General features: G+C 39.5%; 1 protein-coding gene across 1 annotated transcript in view; it reads right to left on the bottom strand.

The window, feature by feature from the left end:
- raly (RALY heterogeneous nuclear ribonucleoprotein) overlaps nucleotides 1-24233 on the bottom strand; it is a 97102-nt gene that overhangs the window by 36269 nt on the left and 36600 nt on the right. The window contains 2 exon segments of the mRNA XM_026347171.1: nucleotides 229-301; nucleotides 5067-5387. Of these exon segments, the coding sequence (XP_026202956.1) occupies nucleotides 229-301; nucleotides 5067-5387 (394 nt within the window).

Raw genomic sequence — 24233 nt, 5'->3', positions numbered from 1 at the left:
TAATTTACTTTTTAATGTTAGAGATCAGGATGTGAGACTTGTTCAGATGTTCGTGCTGTTTGTAATAAACACCAACTGTCTCCACCTTCATCAGGCTGTTGTTATCCAAAGCAGGCAGTGTTAAAGCCTTTTGTGGCCACTAATGAACCTGCTGTGCTTGTTTTGCAAATTAGACACATGATTGAGAGACCGAGGGAGGGACATACTCCAGTATATGGTGACGTTTACCTGTAGAGAGAAGCTGCTGATCGCTTCAGGCCTTTGGGTCTGTTCGGCTTCGGTTCTCCTGCCATATTGATGTCTGAAAAAGGGACAGAATTACATTTAGATTCACTTTTATTAAAGTTATAAAAAAAAATGTCAATATTCCAATATCTAAGGCTCCAGCAACCGAGAAAACATTTAAATCTTTAATGCAGTTAGACACCAGAACATTTATTTCAATAAGAAAAAGAAAAGCAAAACACTAAAGCTTGAGCTGGACGACACGACACAGTACGAGAGTGAAGAGGAGATGTTCTTATTCTGCCACAGCATTTAAAAATAAGAACCGATCGGGTTTTACAATACAACCTTTATTGAACATAAAAGCAATATAAGCATTAAGACTAGAAATATAATCTGACCATTTCATGCTGGTCTTAGATTTAATTCATTTGAATTTTACTTTTTATTACTTAAAATTGAAAGAGTTTGATGCATCGAAGCCATTTTCAACACAGTTTTCTGAGGCCTGGCGGTGTGCTGCCTTCTGAACTCCACTAGAGGAAGCTGTTGAACTATTGCACGACATCTGCTGTTGTAGGTTCAGTCGAATGTTCAGTCAGACAGCTCCCACAGTGGCAGCCGGGGCATTATATTTCAAGTTGCTTTAGATAAATAAACAGAAGGAAAGTCCTAAATCTGATTTCTACCTGTACAGATTGTAGTTATTAAACTACTAACATGTCATTTAGCAGTTCTATGGTTGTAGTGGTAATTTAAGGAGGTCGGGTTGCTGCTGCATTATCGGCAAAATCAAATGAGAATTTTTACACAAAAGGGAATTTAAAGTTAAACTAAATCAAGACTTGGCTATTGTGTTGATTTTTAAATAATACTACTATGAGAATGAACAAATGAAAAATCAAGCTGAATAAACCTAATCATAGAAACTGAGAAAGAGAAATGTTGAAATGACGAAAGAAACAAAGAGTCTGGACTAATAGAAAAATGCTTATATCTCTCTCAAGGTATGAACTCATGGAAAACTTGTGAGGAGCAGTCAACGTGTGGCAAACTTTACCGAAGTAAAGTTTAGTTTCCATACGAACATAGTTCAAACCTGTAACTTGTTCATCAATACGAAGCTGTAAAGTAATAAGGGTATCTGCCCCTATGAGTCATGTAAATGCCAGACATACCGAACATACGGCCAGATTGCTACTGCGTGGTCTTTTATTCAACACATTATTAGGTTTTTATGTTTCCACCCAGCTTCTGTGGGTGGTTAATGGCTGCTCTGTTCTCACACATGGAAACTTCCATGCCCATAATGATTCATCCATCATTAATCCACCCATCCTCTAAACCCCTTATCCTGTTCGGGGTCTCTAGGGGCTGGGCCCTACGCCAGCCCACACTGGATGAAAGGCAGGGGACACTCTGCTCACTGGTCTACTAGAGGGCAGTGTAGAGTTTCCAGTTCACTAACCTGTGTGACTTTTGACCTGGATTGGGGGAGTTGCTCAGAGCACCTGGAGGAAGCTCATGCAGTGGTTCAGAGACCACATAGAGAAGGCAGAGTTTGCCAGTAGAGCTGAAAACAGGAGGAGGTATAAACTTTGAGCCACAGTTCTACCAGTCACGAATCAGTGGAGGTCAAACCAGGCAGCTTAGAAATGTACAGGAGATAAATCTGCCCCTGGTATTTTCTGCAAACATTTGGAGAGGCGTGAGCAGTAAGAAAAGATAATGACCATTCAGAATAATAAAAGAGAAATCACAGTTTATAATGGCCTTGCTGCCACCAGCGTAAGTCAACTGGGAGCCAAGCAGCTGTTAATGAGTCACCAATGGTGCAGCAAGAATAGAAGATGTTTTACATGATACCATGTATAAACATGGTCCTCGCATTGTCCACACAGAACATCCTGCATAGCTACAGCTTCTTCACGTTTTTTATCTACGCAGTCATAAAAATTACCAATCAAAGGTCAAATCAATCACTGTAATGATGCACTTTACACGGAGTACAAATATTGAAGTAATATTCTGTTAAATCCAGGCTCAAATGAAACTGTGTGTGTTTGAAATTACTCAAAACATAAAGGACAAAGATGCAGCTTCATGTCTCTGAACAGTGTTGAGGAGTGAGGTTAATAAAAGACAGGATGAAAGGATGAGATGGGAAGTGAGTTTCTGCAGCCAGAGGCTGAAGAGTTAAGCCTGTTAAGTTCACCGTGAAGGGGAGTGTGTGTGTCTGAGGCAGCGATCCAGAACTCAGACCACAGCCAGGTGTGGGAATGGCAGGAGTCCAGGACACACACACACATGTTTGTCCAACCACGTTGTTGACCCTATACTGCATGACCTTGTAAAAAAAACAAAACACACACAGTCCAAATACACAAACACACACCTGCTGATCCATGTCCCTTAGTGACTTGACTTCATCTCCTGCAGGGTTTTGTTATTAAAGAGGGAAGTCCCTTAACACAGCACACTCAAATATAGCTGATTGATTCTTCCAATGTCTCTGAGAAGCAAGTAATTTCACTCGGTCCAAACACATTTCACTCTGCTCTTCTGCTGATCAAGAAATTGGAAACCATTAGCTCTTGTTTTGCTAAAGGGTTTGTGAATCAATTGTCCTCTTAGTTGCTGTGATTATCTCAAGGTTCTCTAGTTAAGTTGGTATTTTAATTTTTACATAAAGTATAAATTCAAGACTTTCTATATATTAAAACTGTAAACTGGATATAAATACCAGGACTGAACCACAAAAAAAGCTCAATATAGTATAAAAAGAAATCATTAAAACCTCTTATGTGAAACATTATGCTGGTAACTGTCCCTGTTATCATTATATTCTTTTACTCTTTGGTATAAATGTTAACAGTGTCTCCAAATATTAACTGTACAGTAATGAACACAGAGGGGTGATATTAACTAGAAAGATGGTGGTAGACATGAAATGAGAGAATAGTTGATTTGAGCACGTATGTGGTACAGAAAAGGAAGATTGTTCTTGTATATATATAAACGCGCGCACACACACACACACACACACACAGACTCTGTAATGGGGAATAGAGCATCACTTAGCTGTCACCGCTTTATCATACATTACACACACAGTCTCTGACGAAGCCCTCTGGGAAATGTAACCTGTATTAATTTGTGTTAGTATGTTGGGTGTTGTTATGGTGAGATAGTAATTAACCCTTCAACCCAAACCACCCCCACACATAAGCTCTCATTTCTAGTCATTCATATACAGTATTCTCTTCTGCAGACACACCGAGAGACATTATTAAAGAAATGTGCTTGCAGCTCTGCAATCACTGAACATAACCTAGTTGAGTTCTTCAAAACCAGCTCACTGACAGCTTGTCTCTTCCTGCTCCGCTGGGGGGGAACAAACAGATGGAGGAAAACACTCCAGCAGCTTAAAGGCACACTCTGCTCAACTCTTATTTCCCCTCTGATATGTTATTGCACAGTAACACAGGCAAAAGGTGGCAGAGAGACAGTTTATGTAAACACAGAGAAACAGTGGATGTGAAGGTGCTCCAGGAGTCGTCGAAGGTTCCGGGGGCTCGTGCAAGTTCACTGGATGTTAGTGTGATTATTACAGGTCTGTGTGTTCTGCAGGCAATATTTAATCACTGTAGGGATTAAACTGTGAAAAATACCCACAAAGATGTAGCTTGAGTAAATTAGAGCAGGCATTATACAATCAAACCACACAGGATTTGTCCATAACCTGTCACTTACAACTATCTTCAAAGAGCCTAATCCAGAAACATCTGTAGTCATTAAGCAGAGATGTGTTTTTGCCATAAGGGTAAAATCTTGGCTCATATATATCTATGACCATCTCATCATAGACATGGAGGGTTTATATAGCTTAGTGCATGATGGTTTACTATAAGGTTTAATATTCTCTAGAATTGGGTAAATATTTTTGTTGCAATGTGGAACCTGAGAAATCTTGAGGCTGTGATTTCTAAATGTGACGTTTCTTAGCTGGAGGTGACAGTTCTGACAACTTCAAGTGAAAAACAGAGGTTAAAACAGCCTGGGTTCACTTATATTTTAAGTAAGTGTGAGTCTATTTGTCAGAACCGTAACCATGTATAGAGCTGAAATAATCAAATTAATGATTAGATGTCTAAAACGTAAAACAACGACAATAATATTAGCTTAATATTCTATGACTTCTCTTCAGAAAGAAGTCATATTTGTTGTTTCCAGCTTCTCAGTCAGTGAGTTTACATGCAGTTAAGTAATCTGCTCTAGACAGTTAAGTAACTGCTCTAGACATGTTTCAGGTGGGCTGCCTGTGAGAACACAAATGTCTGAGTCAGTCGGCTCGGAGATTACCCAGACTGAGAGCCCCCTGGTACAAATCTGTGCAATGTCCACATGAACCAATAAGCAAACACAGCAGGTAATTGTCCAGAGGATCCACAGGGTGTTCCCATTCAGTTCATCCACTCAGCACCAAAAAGACCAAAAGGTTTAAGAAATATTTACCATGCCTTCTGTTGTTGTTGTCTGTTCTTCTGCTGTGTATTTTTTGTACACTTACAGTATACGGGTCATGCATCCTCTACCCAGGGGCCGTCCCTGACTGAAACCAAATGGACTATTTCTATCACTATGTTGTGTGTTGAATGTGTGAAAAACTCCAGACAATGTCTGTAGAATCAGGTCCAGACATGTCAACCCCGCTCAAATGAGATGTTTAGTTGTATGTGGGTGAATCTTTCGAAATGGAAAGTTGTCTGTCGCACTGTAATACGTTTTGCTTTTCCTGCTTTGTTTGCAGAGCTACTTCACTTTATATGATGGTGACTCACCCAGTGTCTGTCCAGCAAGCACCCTGCCGTTCTCCCCAATCACTGCCCCCCTGGCATGTCTCTCGCTGGCGTACTGGACGAAGGCGTAACCCTTGTGCACGGAGCAGCCCAGCACACGACCATACTTAGAGAAGATGCTCTCCACATCCGACTTTTTCACCACGGCTGTGTTGAGGTTGCCGATAAAGACACGGGAGTTGATGGACTTTGGATCTGTCTTGTTGGTCACATTACTGGTCTGGACCTTCAGTGACATGCTGGACAAATGAGCGAAGGTAACGACTGACGAATGGATGGTTGGGAGGGAGGTAATGGAATGATCTGGAGAGAAAAAAGAACAGATAAGAGGTGTTAGTCACAAACGAAACATAATGAAAGACAGCTGCAACCCTCTGACGGGAAAAGTGTGACGCTTAGTTAGACTTAAAAAACTTGGTGCACATGAGTCTTGTTTTGGTAAGATAAGGAATGACAAGAAAATCATAGTGTGCTCATTTAAATACAAATATATCATTTTGCAGTTAAAAGATGAAAACAGCTCCAGACAAATTTGAATGTCTTTTCATTAAGGCAAGAGGAACAACTAACTAGTGTGCTCTGATCTGGTGAGTCGCAGCAGACGAAACCATCACACAATCGATCACAGAGCAGGATCTGAAAAACAAACTCAGCTTTTATACCCATCCCTACTGTGCGGTGAATCCTTGCTTCTACATAACTAATGAAAGCCAACTGAGAACACACAGTGTGGATGAAAAGACGGAAAAGAGGAGAGGATGGGGAGATAGAGGGGTAATGTTGGAAGCGAATGAGAGCTTTGCAGAAAGGAACCAATTTCAGGCAAGGATCCCCAAAGACATACAGTAGATAAAGACATTCAGCACTCTCCTCACAGGCTGCTACAAGGCTCTGGGGAATTATAGCTTAACTTAAAAAAAAGTTTCAGTTTCATAGTTGCTTCTTTTTTTATTTGGCATTCAGATGTACTGTATACTTGGCATTTACAGAAAGCTTAGAGAGTTGTGTAAATGAGCAAATGACTCATCTAAACTACTGATCCAGTAGTGGGAGTGAGATGTGACGTGACATATGAGTCAGCAGAAAGGAGCTGGAAGATTCTATGCTTTATTATTTTGACAAAAATGTGTCTATGAAAGAAAAGTGTTTTTACCTCAGGAGACAGAAAACAGAACAGCAGAGTTTTTAAGATGTCGTTCAAATTTCTTGGGTGCAAACATATCCCCCACCAACAATTTCAGTAGAGTCACTGTACAGTTTCAGGCTTTTGATGCCTTCTTCCTTTGAATTAGTTAGTTTCCCTTTATTATTTCACATAACACAGCTACAGTTATTTGTTCTGTTGGATAAAGACAAAAAGTTTTCAATAAAGTAACGTAGCCTTGAAAGAGAAAATGTCAGTCACTCATGTCAGTCATTCAGATTAACCAACCCAAACTGAATCTACTGACAAACTGGATTTAACCTCGGGGACTTGAGAGTTGAAACATGTTCTGAAAGATGAATGTAAAGACTCAAATCTAACGTATTGCTGCATGCCTGAAATTTGCCAAAGAGCACATTGACACTCCACAGCAGTATTGGCTAAATGTTTTGTGGACTGATGAAACTATATTGAACTATTTGGGAGGAACACACAGCACTAGAGGGAGATGAATTCCCAAGTGTATCAAAAATTCTTCAGGATAATGTGAGAATGTCTGTACGTCAGCTAAAACTCTGTAGAAGTTGACTGACGCTACAGGACAATGACCCAAAACACACAACAGAATAGCTTCAGAAAAACAAAATCTACCTTTTGGAGTCAGAGTCCAGACCTCAACCCAATAAAGATGCTATGGAACGACTGAAAGACTTTCAGAGAGTCACAGACATGAGACGTCCAAAGAATAAGACAGAGGTGAAGCAGTTCTGCCTGAACTTCCTCCTGAAGAACGTGCAGATCTGATCCACATAGATCCAGATACAGGAAGGGCCTGGTTGAGTTTATTGCCACCAAGGAGGGGGTCAACCAGTTATTAACTGAGAGTTCACATACTTTTTCCATTATCACTCTTGACTTTTTGAAGATTAGATCTAATTTTATGACAAAATAATCCAAAAGGCCACTGTAGAATCATGTAAAATTAGATATAGTAAGGAGCAAAAACCATAAAAAACAAACAAACAAACAAATCTTGACCAATGGTAGGTGGACATGTGTCTGTCTTCATATTTTGGCTAGCGTCTTTTTTCACTCCCTTCCATAGAAATATCAGTAATCTGCAGAAATGGGAAACACAAACACAAATCCTTACTCACATTTTCCTGTTTTATCACCTACACACAAACATACACAATAGATTTTGCAAACACAATATTTTGCTGACCCCTTTAACACACACAAGAGAGAATCACCACATTTTGCTACAGTTCCTGCAGAAATGGTGCCTGATCACTAAATTATAATAGCATGTTGCAGTTTAAAACTGCTCAAGAGCTGATCTTCCTTCAATGATTCCCACAGTTCTGCTTGAAGTGCTGGCCACTACATTAGCATAAAACAAGAGACAAAGAGCTTCTAAGCCACAGTAGAAATAGGTTCTTGGTATTGGTACTAATCAAGCTTCACACTCAGATGAGCTTTACATGTTATCATTGTAAAACATTGCACAAAAAAATACACCAATTTCCATATAAAACAGCCTTTGGTAGAAACACTTGTTGCGTCTCCATTCGAACAGATGCCGAACACCAGAATGCAAATAGGTATAAAAGCAAATTAGGTTTAAAAACTTCGTCCTTTAGGGCTTGAAGGTTTGATGACATATGCATACATTAGCATAAAACAGGATAAAGCTTGTAAGCTCTATAAATGAACCAGACAGCTGACTTTAATATAAAGTTTAGCTTTCAAACTAAAATGAGCTTCCTACAGTATTAGTCATATTTCTATCCTAAATTACCAGCAAGTCTCTCATCTGCAAATCTAGTTAGTACAAACATGCAGCGTTTCTTCGAGGTAATGTGTGAAGATAATTCGTGCACTTCCAGTTCTATAGATGCTAATTTACCTCAGCATTCTGGAAAAAAATTGCACTCTGTCCAGGTATGGAGCCTGGAGTGAGCTACCAGAATAATCTGACTGCATCTGATTATAAGAAAATAAGAAAAACATTAATGCAATCAGTTATTTTGCTATTTGACAATATAAAAAATTTATTATTGTTGTTTTTGTTTTGTTATTTTATTAGTTTTGCTTTGTATTTACTAACATGTAATTAAAATGCAAATACAATTAATTGATTTATAATGATTTATTAAGTGTAATTACACTGTGGAACTAATTATTCTAGGTGCTATGATCAACCATATTCAGGAGATATCTGTAGCTTTTTACGCTGCATGTTGTTATGAAAACTCCTCATAACCCAGTGTCCATGTGCACCGTGATGTGAAGTGTCCTCAAACAAATCACAAAAACCCGTCTTCACAGCTGACACTGTGCTCTGTACTGCATCGACTAAAATCACTCTACAGATAGTGGTGGTGCCCTCTTATTCCCAGGTCTGTATGTAGGATTAGCAATTCAGATAAGCTCTCTAGGTTCAACGATTCACATCCATTAGCATTCCAACCTTTTGAGTCCTGCTTGAGAAGAGAACAAGCAGCTTCATGGCCCAGCTTTACATTCAAATGAGTGTTATTTCTTGGGTTTTTAATTAAACTAAAATTGTGCGCGCGCACACACAGACACACACACCCCTGCAGAAAACAATACAGGCATCCTTTATCTGTGATTCTGTGTGTAGGATTAGCAATTAAAGCTAACACCACAGGGAGCTGCACTGTGATTATACAAATTGAACAAATGCTGTATTCAGGCACAATCGGAAATATCACAACTGACAGTTAACATAACACAGAGGCCATAGAAGTCAGAGCTTATGGTCACAAATCTTCATATTTTAAATTGTACACTGTTGAAACTCTTGATGCCAAAACTGAAACATAAAGAGAAGACATTAAGAAAATAGGTTATCAAGCCCACACATAAGAAATCCATTTAATATAAAGCCAACTCAAATTCACTTTCTGTTTATAGTGATTCAATTAAGAAATGAAACAAATTAATTTACGTGACTGTTAACTGATCTCTATAAATTGATGTGTAATCCAGACACTTGACAATTAAATGTCAGCTACTTGCACATTTTCTTACATTAATGGAATGGAACATCAGGGGAAGTAAAACACCTTCCAAATATATTCAGTGCCCAGTAAATCAACTCTCTGGGTGGATATCACACAGATGATGGAGAATACTCCATTGTAGCTACATAGAAAAAAAGACTGAAAACAGTTTTGTGCTGCATCTAAAACACAAATTAAAATGGAAATGTGTCTCTCATTTACAGTAACTTAGCTGAAAACCTAAATTCCTGGAGCCTTTTAGGATTTAATGAAGCACACTCCTCCAGAGCTTCAATCATGCCTCAATAAACAGTATGAATACATGGTGTGATTTGACATAATTAACTAGAAGAGACACAATGTAATGGCTCACCCTACACTTTCCCTGCTCCCTGTTGTATGGTTGTTTCTCCATGAAGAAAACAAAAACTAAATGATCAAGCATAACTAAAATCTCTTGATTCCTTATAATTATTTAACCAAATTGTGATGAATAGTGGGTAAAGAAAAAAAAAAAGAGTGAACTGAATAGGGCTGTTATAGTTTTATGATATTATTTCGATGCTCAGCAGGAGCATGATAATTTCATAAAACATTGAGTTTTTACGCTGGAAGACAAGAAGTGACTCCACCCCAGCGAGGGAAGGTCATCTCAACAGTGGAGAGCCAGCAGGGAGAAACCCTTCATAATAATAAATAGAGGAGACGAGGCAGCAGCACCGTGGGATTAGAGCTGCTTCCACAAAGTGTGTTTACAGCACAGGGTGGTAACACTGAATCACTGTGGGCTTACAGTCTACATTCCCAAAGACAGTAACACTGATGTTATACCACTGAGGCTCAGATATATTCACATACAGCACTGACCTTTAAAACCACACAGATAAATGGATCTTTCCCTCGAGCTGGACTGAAATGATGAGTGGAAACACCACCAAGTGGCAGACAATTAAAAAGAATAGCACAAAACATTTCAGTCACAGAACCACTCATTTCATTCAGGCCATATCTCGCCCTGAATTTAATTCTTCATAAACAAAACACAGTAATTATAACGATAAAGTAATTTTACTTTATTCAAAGAAACAAGATTATATCAAAACCTGATTTCAGCCTCAGATTCTCACTGTGCAAGACAAATGTTGCCAGGGTTTTACAGTTTAGCCCCCAAAGCCCTCGAATTCCCTGCCTTCCCATCCATCCACTATACCTGCTTTTGTTTCAGGGTGGCTTTTCCAGCTGACATGGGGTCAGAAGAGGTGTAGATCCTGGAGAGGACAAATCCCAACCCATGGTGTTGCACTCTTATTAGTTTTAGTCCTAAATTCTATTAGTAGCAGTAATGTCACTATTAAATATTTATAATCTAGTAAGTGTTTTAACTCGGGTGCAAGGTGAAGACTTGAATCTATTGCAATCCAAAGCAATTTCCCTGCAATAAATTCTGCATTTGAGAAGCATACTGTATAATATTTTTCAGTTGTGTCAAAGAGCTGTTGATTTAACTCTATGCTAATTTCTGACATTGTAGTTTGTTAAAGTTGCAGTGTATTGCATTCGATTGTGCAGGTGTTTATGTTATTCTGTCCTCCTCCTGTATCTTAGGAGGAGGAGCGTAGTTGTCCCATTTTGAGGAAGATGATACTGTACCTATCAGCAGCATATTAACGCGAAGCAGCTCTCACCTTGGTTCCCCTCAACAGTGTTGTGCGAGAAAGAAAGACATGTTACCTTTCCTCCATTCAGCAGCAGCTGTGTGGAGGAGGACTGAACTGAAACACCTAGAACACGGCCTTCACTGTGTTCAGCCAACACTATGTGAACGTGAGGAGGGGGAGGGAAGGGGTTGAAAGGAAGAGGGAGAGAGTCAATGTGTTTGGCTGAGATAACAAGCAAGACCTGGACAAATGTGGTACAACACAAAAACTATTTCCCTCTCCAAGAAAATATGAGCAAGAGGGAGGCGTGTGGGGGGAGAGAGAGAGAAACTAATTTGGTGTCACAGGGTTATATGTTTTCAGTTGTTGTCATGTAGAATGGCCTTCAAGTATAGACTAGCAAATTAATTCCTGTCCCTCTTTCTCTTAAACACACATATTTGTACTTTGAACAACTGCCATAGTATCAATTATTACCATAATCAGTGTGTCATAACTGACCAAACACACTGTGTGGATAGTATGTACAAATTATGTTGCTGTATTTATACATGTTCTTTGCATACAACTAGACCTGATTTAAGTTCTTGAAGACATTTCACCTTCGATGTGAAAGGCTTCATCAGTTCAGACTGGCTGGAGCAGCAGGCCTAGAAACTCTGCAGCGTCATTAAATCACATTTTGATGGTCACCCATTGTAGTTACACCTGGCTTCTATGTGTATTGTTGGGACCACCTGAGAACAGGTGTGAGTGATTATGAAACCACCTGGCGTAGTGATAAAAGAACTGCATTGTTCGTTTGTGAAAGGTTATCCCTTAGGTCACCATCTCTGTTGGGAGAGGATAGTTCCACCATGACATAAACAACTTAGCTGACACCTCGTTCAAACCACTTGTCTTCTTTGTTTATGAGGCAGTTTAGTTTTTTATTTATTTTTGTTTTCACTGTGATCAGGTCCAGAACTAGGCAACAAGGAGAAGGAAAGAGGAAAAAACTCCCTTTAGAGGAAGAAACCTCAAGCAGAACCAGGCTCAGGGTGGGTCATCAGGTCATCTGCCTCAACCAGAGAGGAAGAAGTACAACTACAGGAGTGAGAAGACAAAGCTTCCAGTCAGAACTCTGGCTGCAGCATTTTGGATTAACTGGAGGCTTTTCAGGAGTAATTGGGACAAACTATCAATAGTAAGTTACAATAGTCCAATGTAGAAGTTTTTCAGTATCACTTTGGGACACAATGCTCCTTAGATTTCTTTTTTCGATGATGTAAAAGAGATATACTGCTCAAAGATAACTCCAGTATTCCTCACAGTATTACCTGAGGCCAACGCCATGTCATCTAGGGTGATTAGACATCATGTCTGAGGTTTCTAGGACCAAACTAAATAACTTATGTCTTGTCTGTCCTGAATTGAGGAGTAGAAAACTAGAGGACATCCATGCCTGCATCATCTGCATAGAATGTCTCTTAATAATATTGCCTAAGGGGGTAATAGAACCCAGAACCCCGTAGAAGTCTGCAACTAACTTCTGTGTTCATATGTGCATCATCAACATGCACAAACTGCAGTCAATTTGATAGATAAGATTTAAATCAGCCTAGTGCTGTTCCTTTAATCCCAATGATATGTTCGTATATATATGAGAGAGAATGAAGCACTAGAGAGAAGACCGATGTCTGATGCTGGGGTTGAGTGGAAGATTGCGGCTAGTCATCCAGCCTGACCTGAGTTTCTAGGAACATAATAATTAATATTTAAGGTGGTTGACTCATTCAGACTGACGTGTTCTTCATGCTGCAGCCACGTTTCAGTAAGACAAAATAGTCACTTATTAAATCCTTTACTAACGGAGCTTTAGACGAGAGAGATTTGATATTTAACCGTGCACATTTGAGTATTTTCTTACGAATCACTCTTCTTGTGTTGGTTTGTGATTTATATAATTAAGGTGGTCAGGGAGAAGACACTGTCTCTATGGGGTTTTGGTAGAGAGAGGCATGTAAGACTGCATCACAGCCCAGGTTTTCCCCAAAACGTTTTCCAATTGTGTATGTAGCCTGCATTGTTGATCAGATTGGGAAGGGGTCCAGAGAAAACTACGGAGTCCAACATCGTTTTTGCAAACTTACACAGCGTTTCCATGAGAATGTCTGCAGTGCTGTGCATGAACACATTAAAAGAGTGATTCATTAAACTCTTTGAAATCATTTTTTTCCAGTGAACTGAAGGAGTCATTTTGCAACTGAAGACCATGAATGTGGGCGGCACTCAATGAGCATCCCGACACTCTGTTCAGCCACCAGCTCCTCTCATCCTGCTCCCATTGTTCACATGACGTATGCGTGGTATTCAAGGACCCCAAAGGGCACAGGTCAGTTGTTTTTGGAGCTGAATGTTTTATATCAATCACAAATACCCAAACACTCCCCACACCACCAACCAAAGAAGTTTGTCACAGAAATGTCTGATGTTGATGTGAATAGTTATAGTTAGTTCACATCTATGAGAGCTGAACTTTGAGTTAGTTCTTATGGATGTGTATACATATGATGTTTGGTTTAATATGAATATTTGATCAATCTAAAGTGTTTAAATGTACATTTGCCCATGTGAACAGGAAGTACTTCTATCAGCTATGGTCATGGGCTTCAGTGTAGAAAGTTGATTGAAGATTCATAGCTTTTCTGTATGGAGTTTGCATGTTATCCTTGTGCCTGCATAGAATTCCTCCCACAGTCTAAAGTCCTGCAGTCAGGTTTAGCAGTAACTCTAAATTGCCCATAGGTTTCAATCTGAAAAACTGAGGACCTGGAGTGTATCCTGCTTCTTTGCCAATGCTGGGATCAGCTCCAGCCCCCTACTCCATGACCCTTAACAGGATAAGCGCTATAGATAATGGATGGATAGATGCCACACATTAAACCTTCACACAGTGATGCATGGTGCCCCTTCGTTGCTGCTTGAAATTCTTTTAAACCCTCATTTCCACTCTAATCCATTCATGTTGCCCAGGACTCTCTGATACACACACACACACACACACACACACACACTGAAGAATAAGTGCTTAAGGTAACAGCTGTGGCAAAAGGATAAACTCACAATACACACACACACCCACCCTCAGGTTCTTGGCTCAATGCATAACTGAAGAGTCGAGCTGGAAGCCTCCGAGCAAGGCTGCAGGCTGGGCTGGCAAACTCACACCAGAAACACACTGCAGCACTCATAGCACACACAAACCCACGTGGGAATGCAGTGGAAATTTATACACAAACCCATATGAAAATCAGACTCTGAATCAAAGAACGCAGATAAAACTCTTCTTAATGAACTTACATTAATACACAAGCACACTGCAACAGGAAAGATGTTTTATAGGAAACAATCTCTGGTTGTAAAAAGCAGCAGCATGGGTACGATAAAGAAAACAAAAACAACATTTACAGTATTTGACCGATTTGCAACTTGCCAAGTAGGTAACAACATATGCTCATTAAAAGGAAATCCAGTTGCAAACAAAAGATAAATGCACAGTTCAGCAGTTTAGCTGTCTGTAATCATATTTTCGAAGAGACAGGATTGTAGGAAGGCAAACAGCCTACGCTCCGAGTTAAACTTGGAGATATCACAATACATTTTCAAATAAAAGCACTTGTAAGTTGCTTTGCATAGAGGCGTCTGCTATAAAACTATATACAAAATACAAAAGCTGCCATTCAATTTCTATTTTTTCTGTCATAATACATACGTTGATGATTTTCAAGCGTATTTTATTTTATTTAGGTTTGTGCACTACATCTTTGGCCATTTGTGTCCGCCTTCTCTTGTCAGACAGAATTATATCTGCTCTCCTCACCATCACGTAGTTCTCTTTCCCATCTGACTGCCAGATTCAAAACAACACTTCCCGTCCCTTCTGCCTATGAGTCGTATTCACGTCTAATGACTGAGGTTTGGTGAACGGAGGAGAGAAATGTGGTTATAGAGGCCAGATCAATACAGAAGCAGAAAGTGGGATCATTCATCTGTTACTGTAGTAACAGTTTGGAGCTACTACGCATTTCTGGGACCAGCCTGTAATATGAATATGATGAAACTATTTACAACAGCCATTCAAGATTTGTGAATTAGTGTCATTTTACTACTGTGGAAAGAGCCTTTATTTAGTCATTGTATTGGCACTGCAGAGTTAGACACAGGCTGAACATAGAGTACTCCATGATCCTCAGGGACTTTTCGTGAGTGGAAACTGAAAATTTGTTAAGTTTCTAATAAGATGAGCTTCAACAGCCTATATACTCCCAACAATCCACCCCATGCTGTTTCCCAACACGCTGTTAGTGCAATGACGTCTCATTACTTCTGTCATTGACAGTGTAAGAGTAGAGTCAATATTGGCCTGACCACTTGTTCACAGCTTTCCTAATTGTTTCGCAGCATTAAAGGAAAAGTCCGCTTTAAAACCAGCGTAATACTGGTTGAAATGTACCTTTCATTTCTGGGTCCATTTTGTTGTTTGGTGTTTTGTTTTCCTTCCGGCAAAGTGGGCTCTGCAAAAAATGTATTACAGCCTTTCATCACAAAATAACTCCTGAAATGCTTTGAACATCACCGAGTGATGATGCACATCCAACAGGATAAAAGCTGCTTGAGGCTTTACTTTAAAACAAGAATCTTATTTCAATAATGTGTTTCTTACAGGCAGTTCTTTGACCAATGTTACAGTGTCATTGCACATGAAACAATTCTAATTATCTACCTGCGTAGTGGCACAGATCGGCTTATAATAGAACCCTTTCTTCTATGATATCTGTGCTGGCTTGGAGGTCAGATAATAAAATTACCAAAATAAATCTAAATGGTAGAGAAAAAGTGCACTAGAATTATCATCACTGGTGTACTACTGTATTAACTTAGGAACTAAGCGTTACCATATTTCACCATCATATCTCATGTTTTGCCAATAGGAAACAAATCAGAGCCAAGAAACCAATGCACAAACGCTAGTCTATCTTGTAGCTTTTGCAAGAACATGCTAAAGAATTTTGCAGACTCAAGTGGAAGAAGATAGAAGAGGAAGGATGAAATAACCAGGTAAAGATGAAAAAGAAGCATTCTGTGTTTGGTGAGAGATAAAGTCACTTACAGACCGATTCTGACACCATTAGCACATTTATTGCTGATACCTGAACTCTTGACAGCACTGTTCATTGTTGGCTTCATCCCAGTTGACTCTTGAAGTCCTACTCTAGGTAACATTAGCTGTCTCCATTTCCTCCACAGGTAGCCTATAAATCATTGCTACGCAGGCCAACAGGCAGTAATAGAGACAGATAGTCTCTCTTAGACCGCATTAATGAACTGTTGTTCCTGGAACCAGGACAGCCGATGGAGCGATCAATACTGCATTGTTTTCTGCTCTGCAATCACTGCAGACCTGCAGAGATCAGTTCACCATCAACTCAGGTACGCAATTAATAAGAGGGCAATTTACCTAATCAACAATTAATTAAATAATGATTTTTTAGATCTACGAGAATGAATGTTTCCACGTCCGGTCTGAGTTGGCTGGTGGTGAACTGGCTGTAGTCCACACTTCCTTTAGAGACAGACACTGTCTGCTGCTTTCTCTGGTTAGTTTCCATTTTGGAATCAACGTTTTCCTGCAGATCATTTGATAAATGGCAGAAAAGATTTAATTTTAACTGTATGATTATGAATTGAAAATATTTAGACCACCTACCCTTTGAGAAATTACTGCATAATTACAAAGCTTTATTTACGTTTTCCTTCGCAGATAAAAAGGTGGTTTCACAAAATAAATAAACCAAACTTAAAGGGTGAAACAGGTTTTGAATGTTTGAGTTATTTGAATACAAGTCTGTTATTACTACAATATTATAGAAATTTGAATATACTGTTTTGTGTCTAAGGCTTCAGACAGGAGAAGCCCTGGACTGTATTGATACAGATACATTGGTACAGTAAAATCAGTGTGCAGACTCATAAATCAATCTGCACATGCATGTGGATTGCATCAACACAAAATTAGAAAGCAACATATCAACGCAATGTAAAAAAAAAAAGAACAAAAAAACAAAACGCTTTCCCTCCTTCCTTGTTTCTTGTTTCTGTAATTGGTTCTGTGTGTAGCTATAGAAAAGATACTAGAAACTGGGGTCAAATTCCTTGTTTGTGAAAACATACTTAATCAATAAAACAGATTCTAAATTTCCTCTTTTCTTTTCACCTCTTTGTTTTGCTCCATATGCTCCTTCACCTCCTTTTGTTCCCCTTCCCCTCCAGTTCTCTTCCTTCTTCGCTCCCTTTTCTTTTCTTTTCAAACCCAACTTAATTTTCTTCCTTGCTACCTCCTTATACCATTTCCCATCGACTGCCCCCCGTTTCTCATTCCACTTGTATTTGGCTTTTCTCCTCCACCTTACCTTTCTCTATTTTCTGCTCCTCTCCTTATTTCAAACACCTTCCTCCCACATCTCTCATCCCATCTTCTCACTTTCCTCTTCCTTTTCTCTTTCCTCATCATCATCATCCCTGCTCTTCCTACCTTCTCTCTACCCCTCCATCACAATGTTTCCTTCCTTCCTTGTTCCCCGGATGACGAACGACTGGTTGTTCCACTCATCCATCTGCTGGGCAGCCTCATCTATCTAGCGCCTGCCCACACACACACACACACACACACACCTCATAACAAAAGAACACACAAATATGTACACTGAAACACATAACAGCATGAAACCCACACAGACACATTCACGGTGTCAACAGAGAAAAAGATGAAGTGTAATTTGAGTCGGCTCCGTCCTGCACACAGACACACAAACAAACACACCCATACTCACACACACCCTCCCTCAGGGTGTGTCAGTACAGCTTCTGATTAAAGAGCTTCTATAGAAAATCAATAGCTCCTTCATTACAGCCTTACCTCTCTCCATCTCTCGCTCTCTCCAGCTTCAGTCTTTACTCTCCAAACAGGCCTGCACTATTCCTTCAACTTTCCACTTTGCTCAACCCATCCATATTCTGTGTTTAGCAATATTTAAACTGTTTCCCCATTACATGGATGTGTCAAATGCATTGATTAGGTTCAGCTAAATAAAGGGCAGAAAGCCAGGTTTACACCCTGTATCTCACCTGCTGATGGGTTTAATGTTTTTGTGACAATGGGAAGCTACTTACCAAAATCGTAGCACCAGACAAAATGTGTAATTAATTTGCAGTCAAAGCAAAATGCCATCGCTATGATATAGATCAGGTTGAAATCTTGCGCGTGTGATGAGACGTTTATCTCTTGTCAGCTGTGACCTCTTAGTGCTCTCTCACTCCGTGCTGAATTACATTTTCGGGTTAAATCTGATGACCCTGGTTCCCGCTGTAACACCGGTTTTCATTTTTCAATAGACAATAACTTAAACAAAATAAAAAACACTAAACAAGGGTAGCTACTGTTAGAGAAGTTAGTGGTAAAAGGCATGATGACGTAACAGTTTGAGCCTCTGGAGTCAACTGAACCTCAGCTGGAAAAATCGAAAAAGAAATTCTAGTGTTCTAATAACGTTTAAAAAAAGTAAAGGGTCGGGGATACGGTGCCACTTTGAGACACAGAACCAAGTTGAAATAGTTACATCAACTTCATGAAATAATGTTAAATTATCAAATTTAAACTTAAAACACCTTCTTACTTTTACTAAATTCAATTCACTTTACAATATCTTAGATTTGAAAGCGCAGCGATTACCGTTTGTTTTTCTGTTTAACCATCTCCGTTCTGCAGCTATTTATGGGATTGATGCTTAAAATAGGAATTGCACACACACACACACACACACACACACACACACACACAAAGTGAATGTAGGTTTGAGTCTGGGGGCGTGTTTAATTTATCCTCCCTGAACAGATTATGGCATGAGCTGTTAAAATCTGTCCAGCCTGTCTGCTAAAGTGACAAGCACTCCTACACACCTTGCAGCATTAGTAGTGATAAAGTGCACACAGCGGTGTTTTGTTTAAAGAAAATGTGTTTTGCTTGTGAAAATGTTCATTTTTAAGCTCCAGGAGAGGAGCTGCAGTTCAATCAGTAACTTCCATCTTGGAGAAATTGTGCAATTCCATTGTGGGCTACTAACCAGATTCTAAACGGAGGACTACTCAGTAAAGTGCCCACTAACTGCTGACGTACTGCTCTGACTTCAGAGCTTTCAGTTCACTGACCTGTTTACTTGTGTATAAAGCAAAACCATCATCATGGAAATCTAAGGTTGGACACAAATAGCCGATAGAGATTAATCAATGGGTTCTTCAGCAGTGGGTCAGGGATCCTCTGATAAGGCCGTTGGTTATGGTTCACTTCAGCATTTCAACTACAGTAATAACAAGAGATGCACCCTTCAGGCTGGAGTAGTCATAGTATCACAGCTGGGATGAACCACTCCTATCATGCATTGTGCAGCTCTGCCATGAACACAGGGATTCTATAGGTGATCTAATTTACAGTTTATTATGATTTTCCAGCTGCCTCCTTGTTTCTCTTTGTCTTTTACTGCATCACTTTACATTTAATAGCCCTCTAAGCTCTAAACCAACAACCTGTACAGTTATGCATCGTATGGACCGGGTACAAACACATACAGCAACACTTGAATACTAAAGAGACTTTAAAGGTTTGAAATAAAACACATCTTCAATCAAACTTTGTTGTATATGGCCATGTATCACATGTATGGAATTAATTTGCTTACAGTCTGCAACACACATACAAAACCTATGCCCTCATCCTCAGTAGATTAATTGAATCCTCAGTCATGCTGAAGATGAACCTATGGGAAGATGCAAAGCTCTCTCTCGCTCACTCACAGACACACATGGCTCAGTGTCAGTCTAAGTGAATTGTCATTGGCAGCCAAGCCTCTCTCGTCCCGCCTAACCAATTCATTTGTAGTCTGCTCCAATCAAACCACAACTGAGACGGACGTGCGAGACTCCTCTTATCAGCTGTTTCATATTCACATCAGCACAGTGCAGCATGCATTTCACTCTAATTATTTTCTAATTTTTGCTGCACCCCCACCCTACCCCCTCCCATCTGGTCTGGTCAGGGAAGAAGGAAAACAGCTTCAGCTGTAAACTGAAACTGGGTGAGGAGAAACCTCCATACTCACTCTCAGTCTTACTGTATGTTTCCCACTGCAGAGCTTTCCGCTCAGACCTGGATCTGTGTTGCTATGCAGCCTGTTTATGGCCAAACTAGGACTTCTCCTACCAACATTGAATGAATACATCAACACTGATAAAGACACTTACAAAAAGACTACTCCTGATATTATTTACTTTTCCTTTTCCTTTATCCCCTCTATCAGCTCTGGCTGCACTTTTAGCAGGTAACCTTGTGCAATTCAAGGACTATACACATGGAGAAAGTAGTTTTCCATCAGCAGCATAGTCCAACTGCTTTCTGTCAAAAAAAAGAAAACTGTTGAGCTCTATATACTGTAAACACAATGATTTCTATTCAAATATTATTTTACTATTCAGTTTTACTTTCCTGGACCCCTTAAATATAAGTCCAACCATGTCCCATAAGAACACAGTGTTATGAATGTGGTTATTTCTAATGCTACAGTACAGTATATATCCTGTGTCACAATGCAAACAAAGAATGGAACATCAGTTTGTTTTGAATGTCCTGGCTTCTGCCACACAAAGCACCCTCTTTTATTCGTAAAGTATGTGTTTTACTCCCATTCTGTGTCACTGTAGCTGCCATTATTATAAAATGAAAACTATGAGCTACAAGAGCCTAAAACGTTCTGTAGAGCGGCAGAGTTGGTGATGATAAATGTGGGCGTTGTCATCAATTGAGAACTAGCCTCCATAGAAACAGTGAGTGTTAAATTGAACCTCTATCACTGCAGCTGAGTGTTTCTCTGCTGTTTATTATGACCATCAACCATCTTGACATAGCACAGCCACTGACTGTTGTGCCAGTAGCCCACTTCTGATTAACAGAGCTCACCACTGACTCTCTGGGTCCAAACAACAGGCTGCAATAGCAGCTGATGGCAACCGGAGCAGACTGCCTTGCTCTGGGGCACTAGATGGTTAAGTGGCTTTTCTATTAGTTGAATTACTCTAGGTATGAATTGCAAAATAAATAATTCAGCAGCTTATTAAACCTCAACATGCCATTTCATCATTTTTGTTTTCTTATTGTGGTAATTTGACTTAATTATATCTTTTCTTTAATAGAAGAAAAACTGGGGGACTCACCTAGATTGAATTTGGTGTCTGCATAACTGCAGTAAAGCTGTTATGAGAATGATGTAAGAAAAATAACACTGATGAAATAATGTGACATATTGAATTATTTCTTAATGCTTTGCATCCTATGAAAATGTTTTGTATTCATTTGTTGTTTTATAAGACTTCTTTTAACAAACACAGAGATGCACTTTGCACACACACACCTTACTGCTGGCACATTGCTCACACTATACTGCAGCATCTTTGTTTTCAGTCTCTGCCCACCCTCACCATCAGCACCAATCTGAGGCTGGATCTTTGTGCTAATTAGACTCCAACAAACAACAGATGAAAAGAAGTGACAGCAGCTGATTGGAGCTCAGCGATGACGGCTCAAATTCTCTCTATAGACCTTTTTACATCAGAGTGAGTTTTATGAAAACTGAGTGTCAAAGACTGAAGATAAAAGAAATATCAGTGCACACACACACACACACCAAGCAAGTGAGTGTTATTAGCTCCATTACTCGAATTAATACAGTTGTAGTGTGTTTGCAAATACTGCAAAAGTCAAAAGTTCAAAATCACACCTGTAGCCAACTCAAAACAGGTTGTTATCTCGTCTATGACAGAGTCTAGACATGAACTAAAACCAACAACTTCTGTTTAAAACAGAACAGTTACTCTGTTACTGTTCTGGAAATTACCAACTGGAACCAATAACCAACAGGAAAATCCTTGTACTGTGTTTTTTTACCTCTCCATATCAGCTTCCTTTTCTGTGCCTCGGTCCCTTCTCTTTATCTATGTCTCTCCACCTTTCTGATTGCATGTTTCTCTCCGTCTTCCTCCCCGCAGGAAGCAGAAAAAAAGAAAACATAAGATAGCAGGACATAACAACTCAGGCTCCTGCCAGCGGCTGCAGACTGGCATTTCAGTTGATTGGCACTGCAGGCGGTTAACAATGCAGCACACACAGGGTGTTAATGGGAACCATAGCCCGGAGATAGACTCACATTCTGGGGTGTGTGTGTGTGTGTGTGTGTGTGTGCATTTCTGTGTAATTAATGGCCACTTTAACATTTGTGGTCAAGACTTGCATTATCCATGAAGGCATGCATTTCAGAATCATTCAAATGTTTTTCGGTGCATTTTTATCTGCATTACCTGCGGCGATAATTGTACATTGGAAGTTTTTTTTTTTTTTCCTGTGTGACAGATTCATTTTTGAATCAATTTCTGAATTTACTCTCCAGTCCAATTACCTGTCACTTTATCATATACCCCTGCAGCCTTATGACCCATGGTCTCAGGTTTGAATCCCACGAGGAGGAAATTAAAGAGTGTCCTGTGTTAACCTTTGGTCTCCTGTGGTATTAAATAACCAAAAAAAAAAAAAAAAAAAAATCCATTGGTGAAACTAAGCATTACTCAATCTAGTACGTCAGCACACAGTTGAGGTACTTGTGCTTTGAGCAGTTTGGTTTGGGGCCCCTTCTACTTCAATTGTGTTTCATTTCATATTGCTTTTTTTTCCTGCAGTTAAATCAAACTTTAAATTAGATTTTACATAACATTCATTCCTCGGCATATACTAAATAGTTAAATTCAGCCCCAGGTTGTGCGTGTCGTGTATTACATACATTTATGCAACCTAGGTGTCACTTACATGTATGTATGTATTTAAGATAGTTTCTTCTGTATGTGTCAGAAGAAAGTACACGGCCATGCGCTTTATTTTCATGGATAGGCCCTGAAAGTCTTAATAAATAGGACTCTTCTCTGACTTTTTAATTAAACAAAAGAGTCGAATAGTTTAGTGTGGTTTAGATATTGTGTGGAGCACAGCTCCTTAAGAAAAGTCTTAAGAAAACCACTTATCAATGAGGCTAATTGGGAAAAAAAGCTTTAATTTGCAAGGGAGCATTAAGATTTGACTCTGGAGCAATGGAAGAAGGTCATGTGGTCTGATGAGTCCAGATCTACCCTGTTCCAGAGTGATGGGAGCATCCATTTACAGGATCTGTTGCTCTAAAGAAACACTCACATGTAGCCATGCATCAGTAAACGGCCTGTGATGCTGAAACTACTGTGGCCAGTACATGACATTGATGTGGGAAAAAGGATCTGCACTCCCTCACACTGCCAGACGCAGCTAATTTATGCCAGTCTTGAACAAGCTACAGATAAAATGTCAGAATACATAGCGTCTCATCTCTGCCTGCTGTGAGAGGTTTGGCACCCTGCTGGCCACGGTGCCGCTGCTGTGCATGGCAAGTTCCCTCCACATCAAACAGCGTGATATTTGCAACTTATTGCAAGTCCCACCGTTGTCAACAGTCAGGATGTGTCAGGATTGGGCAGGAATCTACCAGAGGCTGAGAGATTTTGTTTTATTACTTAGTTATTTTCAATTTAGTAACTTACAACAATAATTTAATATTGAAAAATAAAAACATCACCGTTATATTTATTTCATATATTCATTTAAAGAATGCTCGAGTTAGTCCACATGCTTCACGAATGTCTAATATTTTTATTATTTCTCCAGTTTTTTTGTCTGAATTAGTGTAAACTTTTATATTTAAATTGAAAATGCTCAAAGAATTTAAGGACGAAGGAAAATGAAAACCCATCATGGTCCCAAATGATAATCATGACCTGGAAAACTAAATATCTTAAGATTACATTATCCCAAGACTAAAAACAGTACGTCTACAAAATACCATCTATAAATTGTAGCTGACTGATGCTTGGGATAAACTGAGTCCAGTTTCAAGGACACCTACAGCTAATGTCACTAACTTCCAGCCCTCACACAGAAGCTCTGATTGACTGCAGCTGATTCCCAAACATAAGAAACAGCAACTCATCACATCAGCACCAAAACTGTTTGAATTATTCAAAATGATGGATGGCCCCCAACCAAAACCAACCATAACCAAATAACATTTCCATGTCTATATGTCCTCTAGAGTACAGAGGTTTAGCTGCCAGGGTCCTGGTGGATTCTGTGCACACGGGCTCCGTTGTTGTATGAATA

This window comes from Anabas testudineus, chromosome 5 (genome assembly GCF_900324465.2).
Source record: "Anabas testudineus chromosome 5, fAnaTes1.2, whole genome shotgun sequence".
Classification (NCBI taxonomy): domain Eukaryota; kingdom Metazoa; phylum Chordata; class Actinopteri; order Anabantiformes; family Anabantidae; genus Anabas; species Anabas testudineus.
This window is presented reverse-complemented; position numbering and strand designations above follow the sequence as displayed.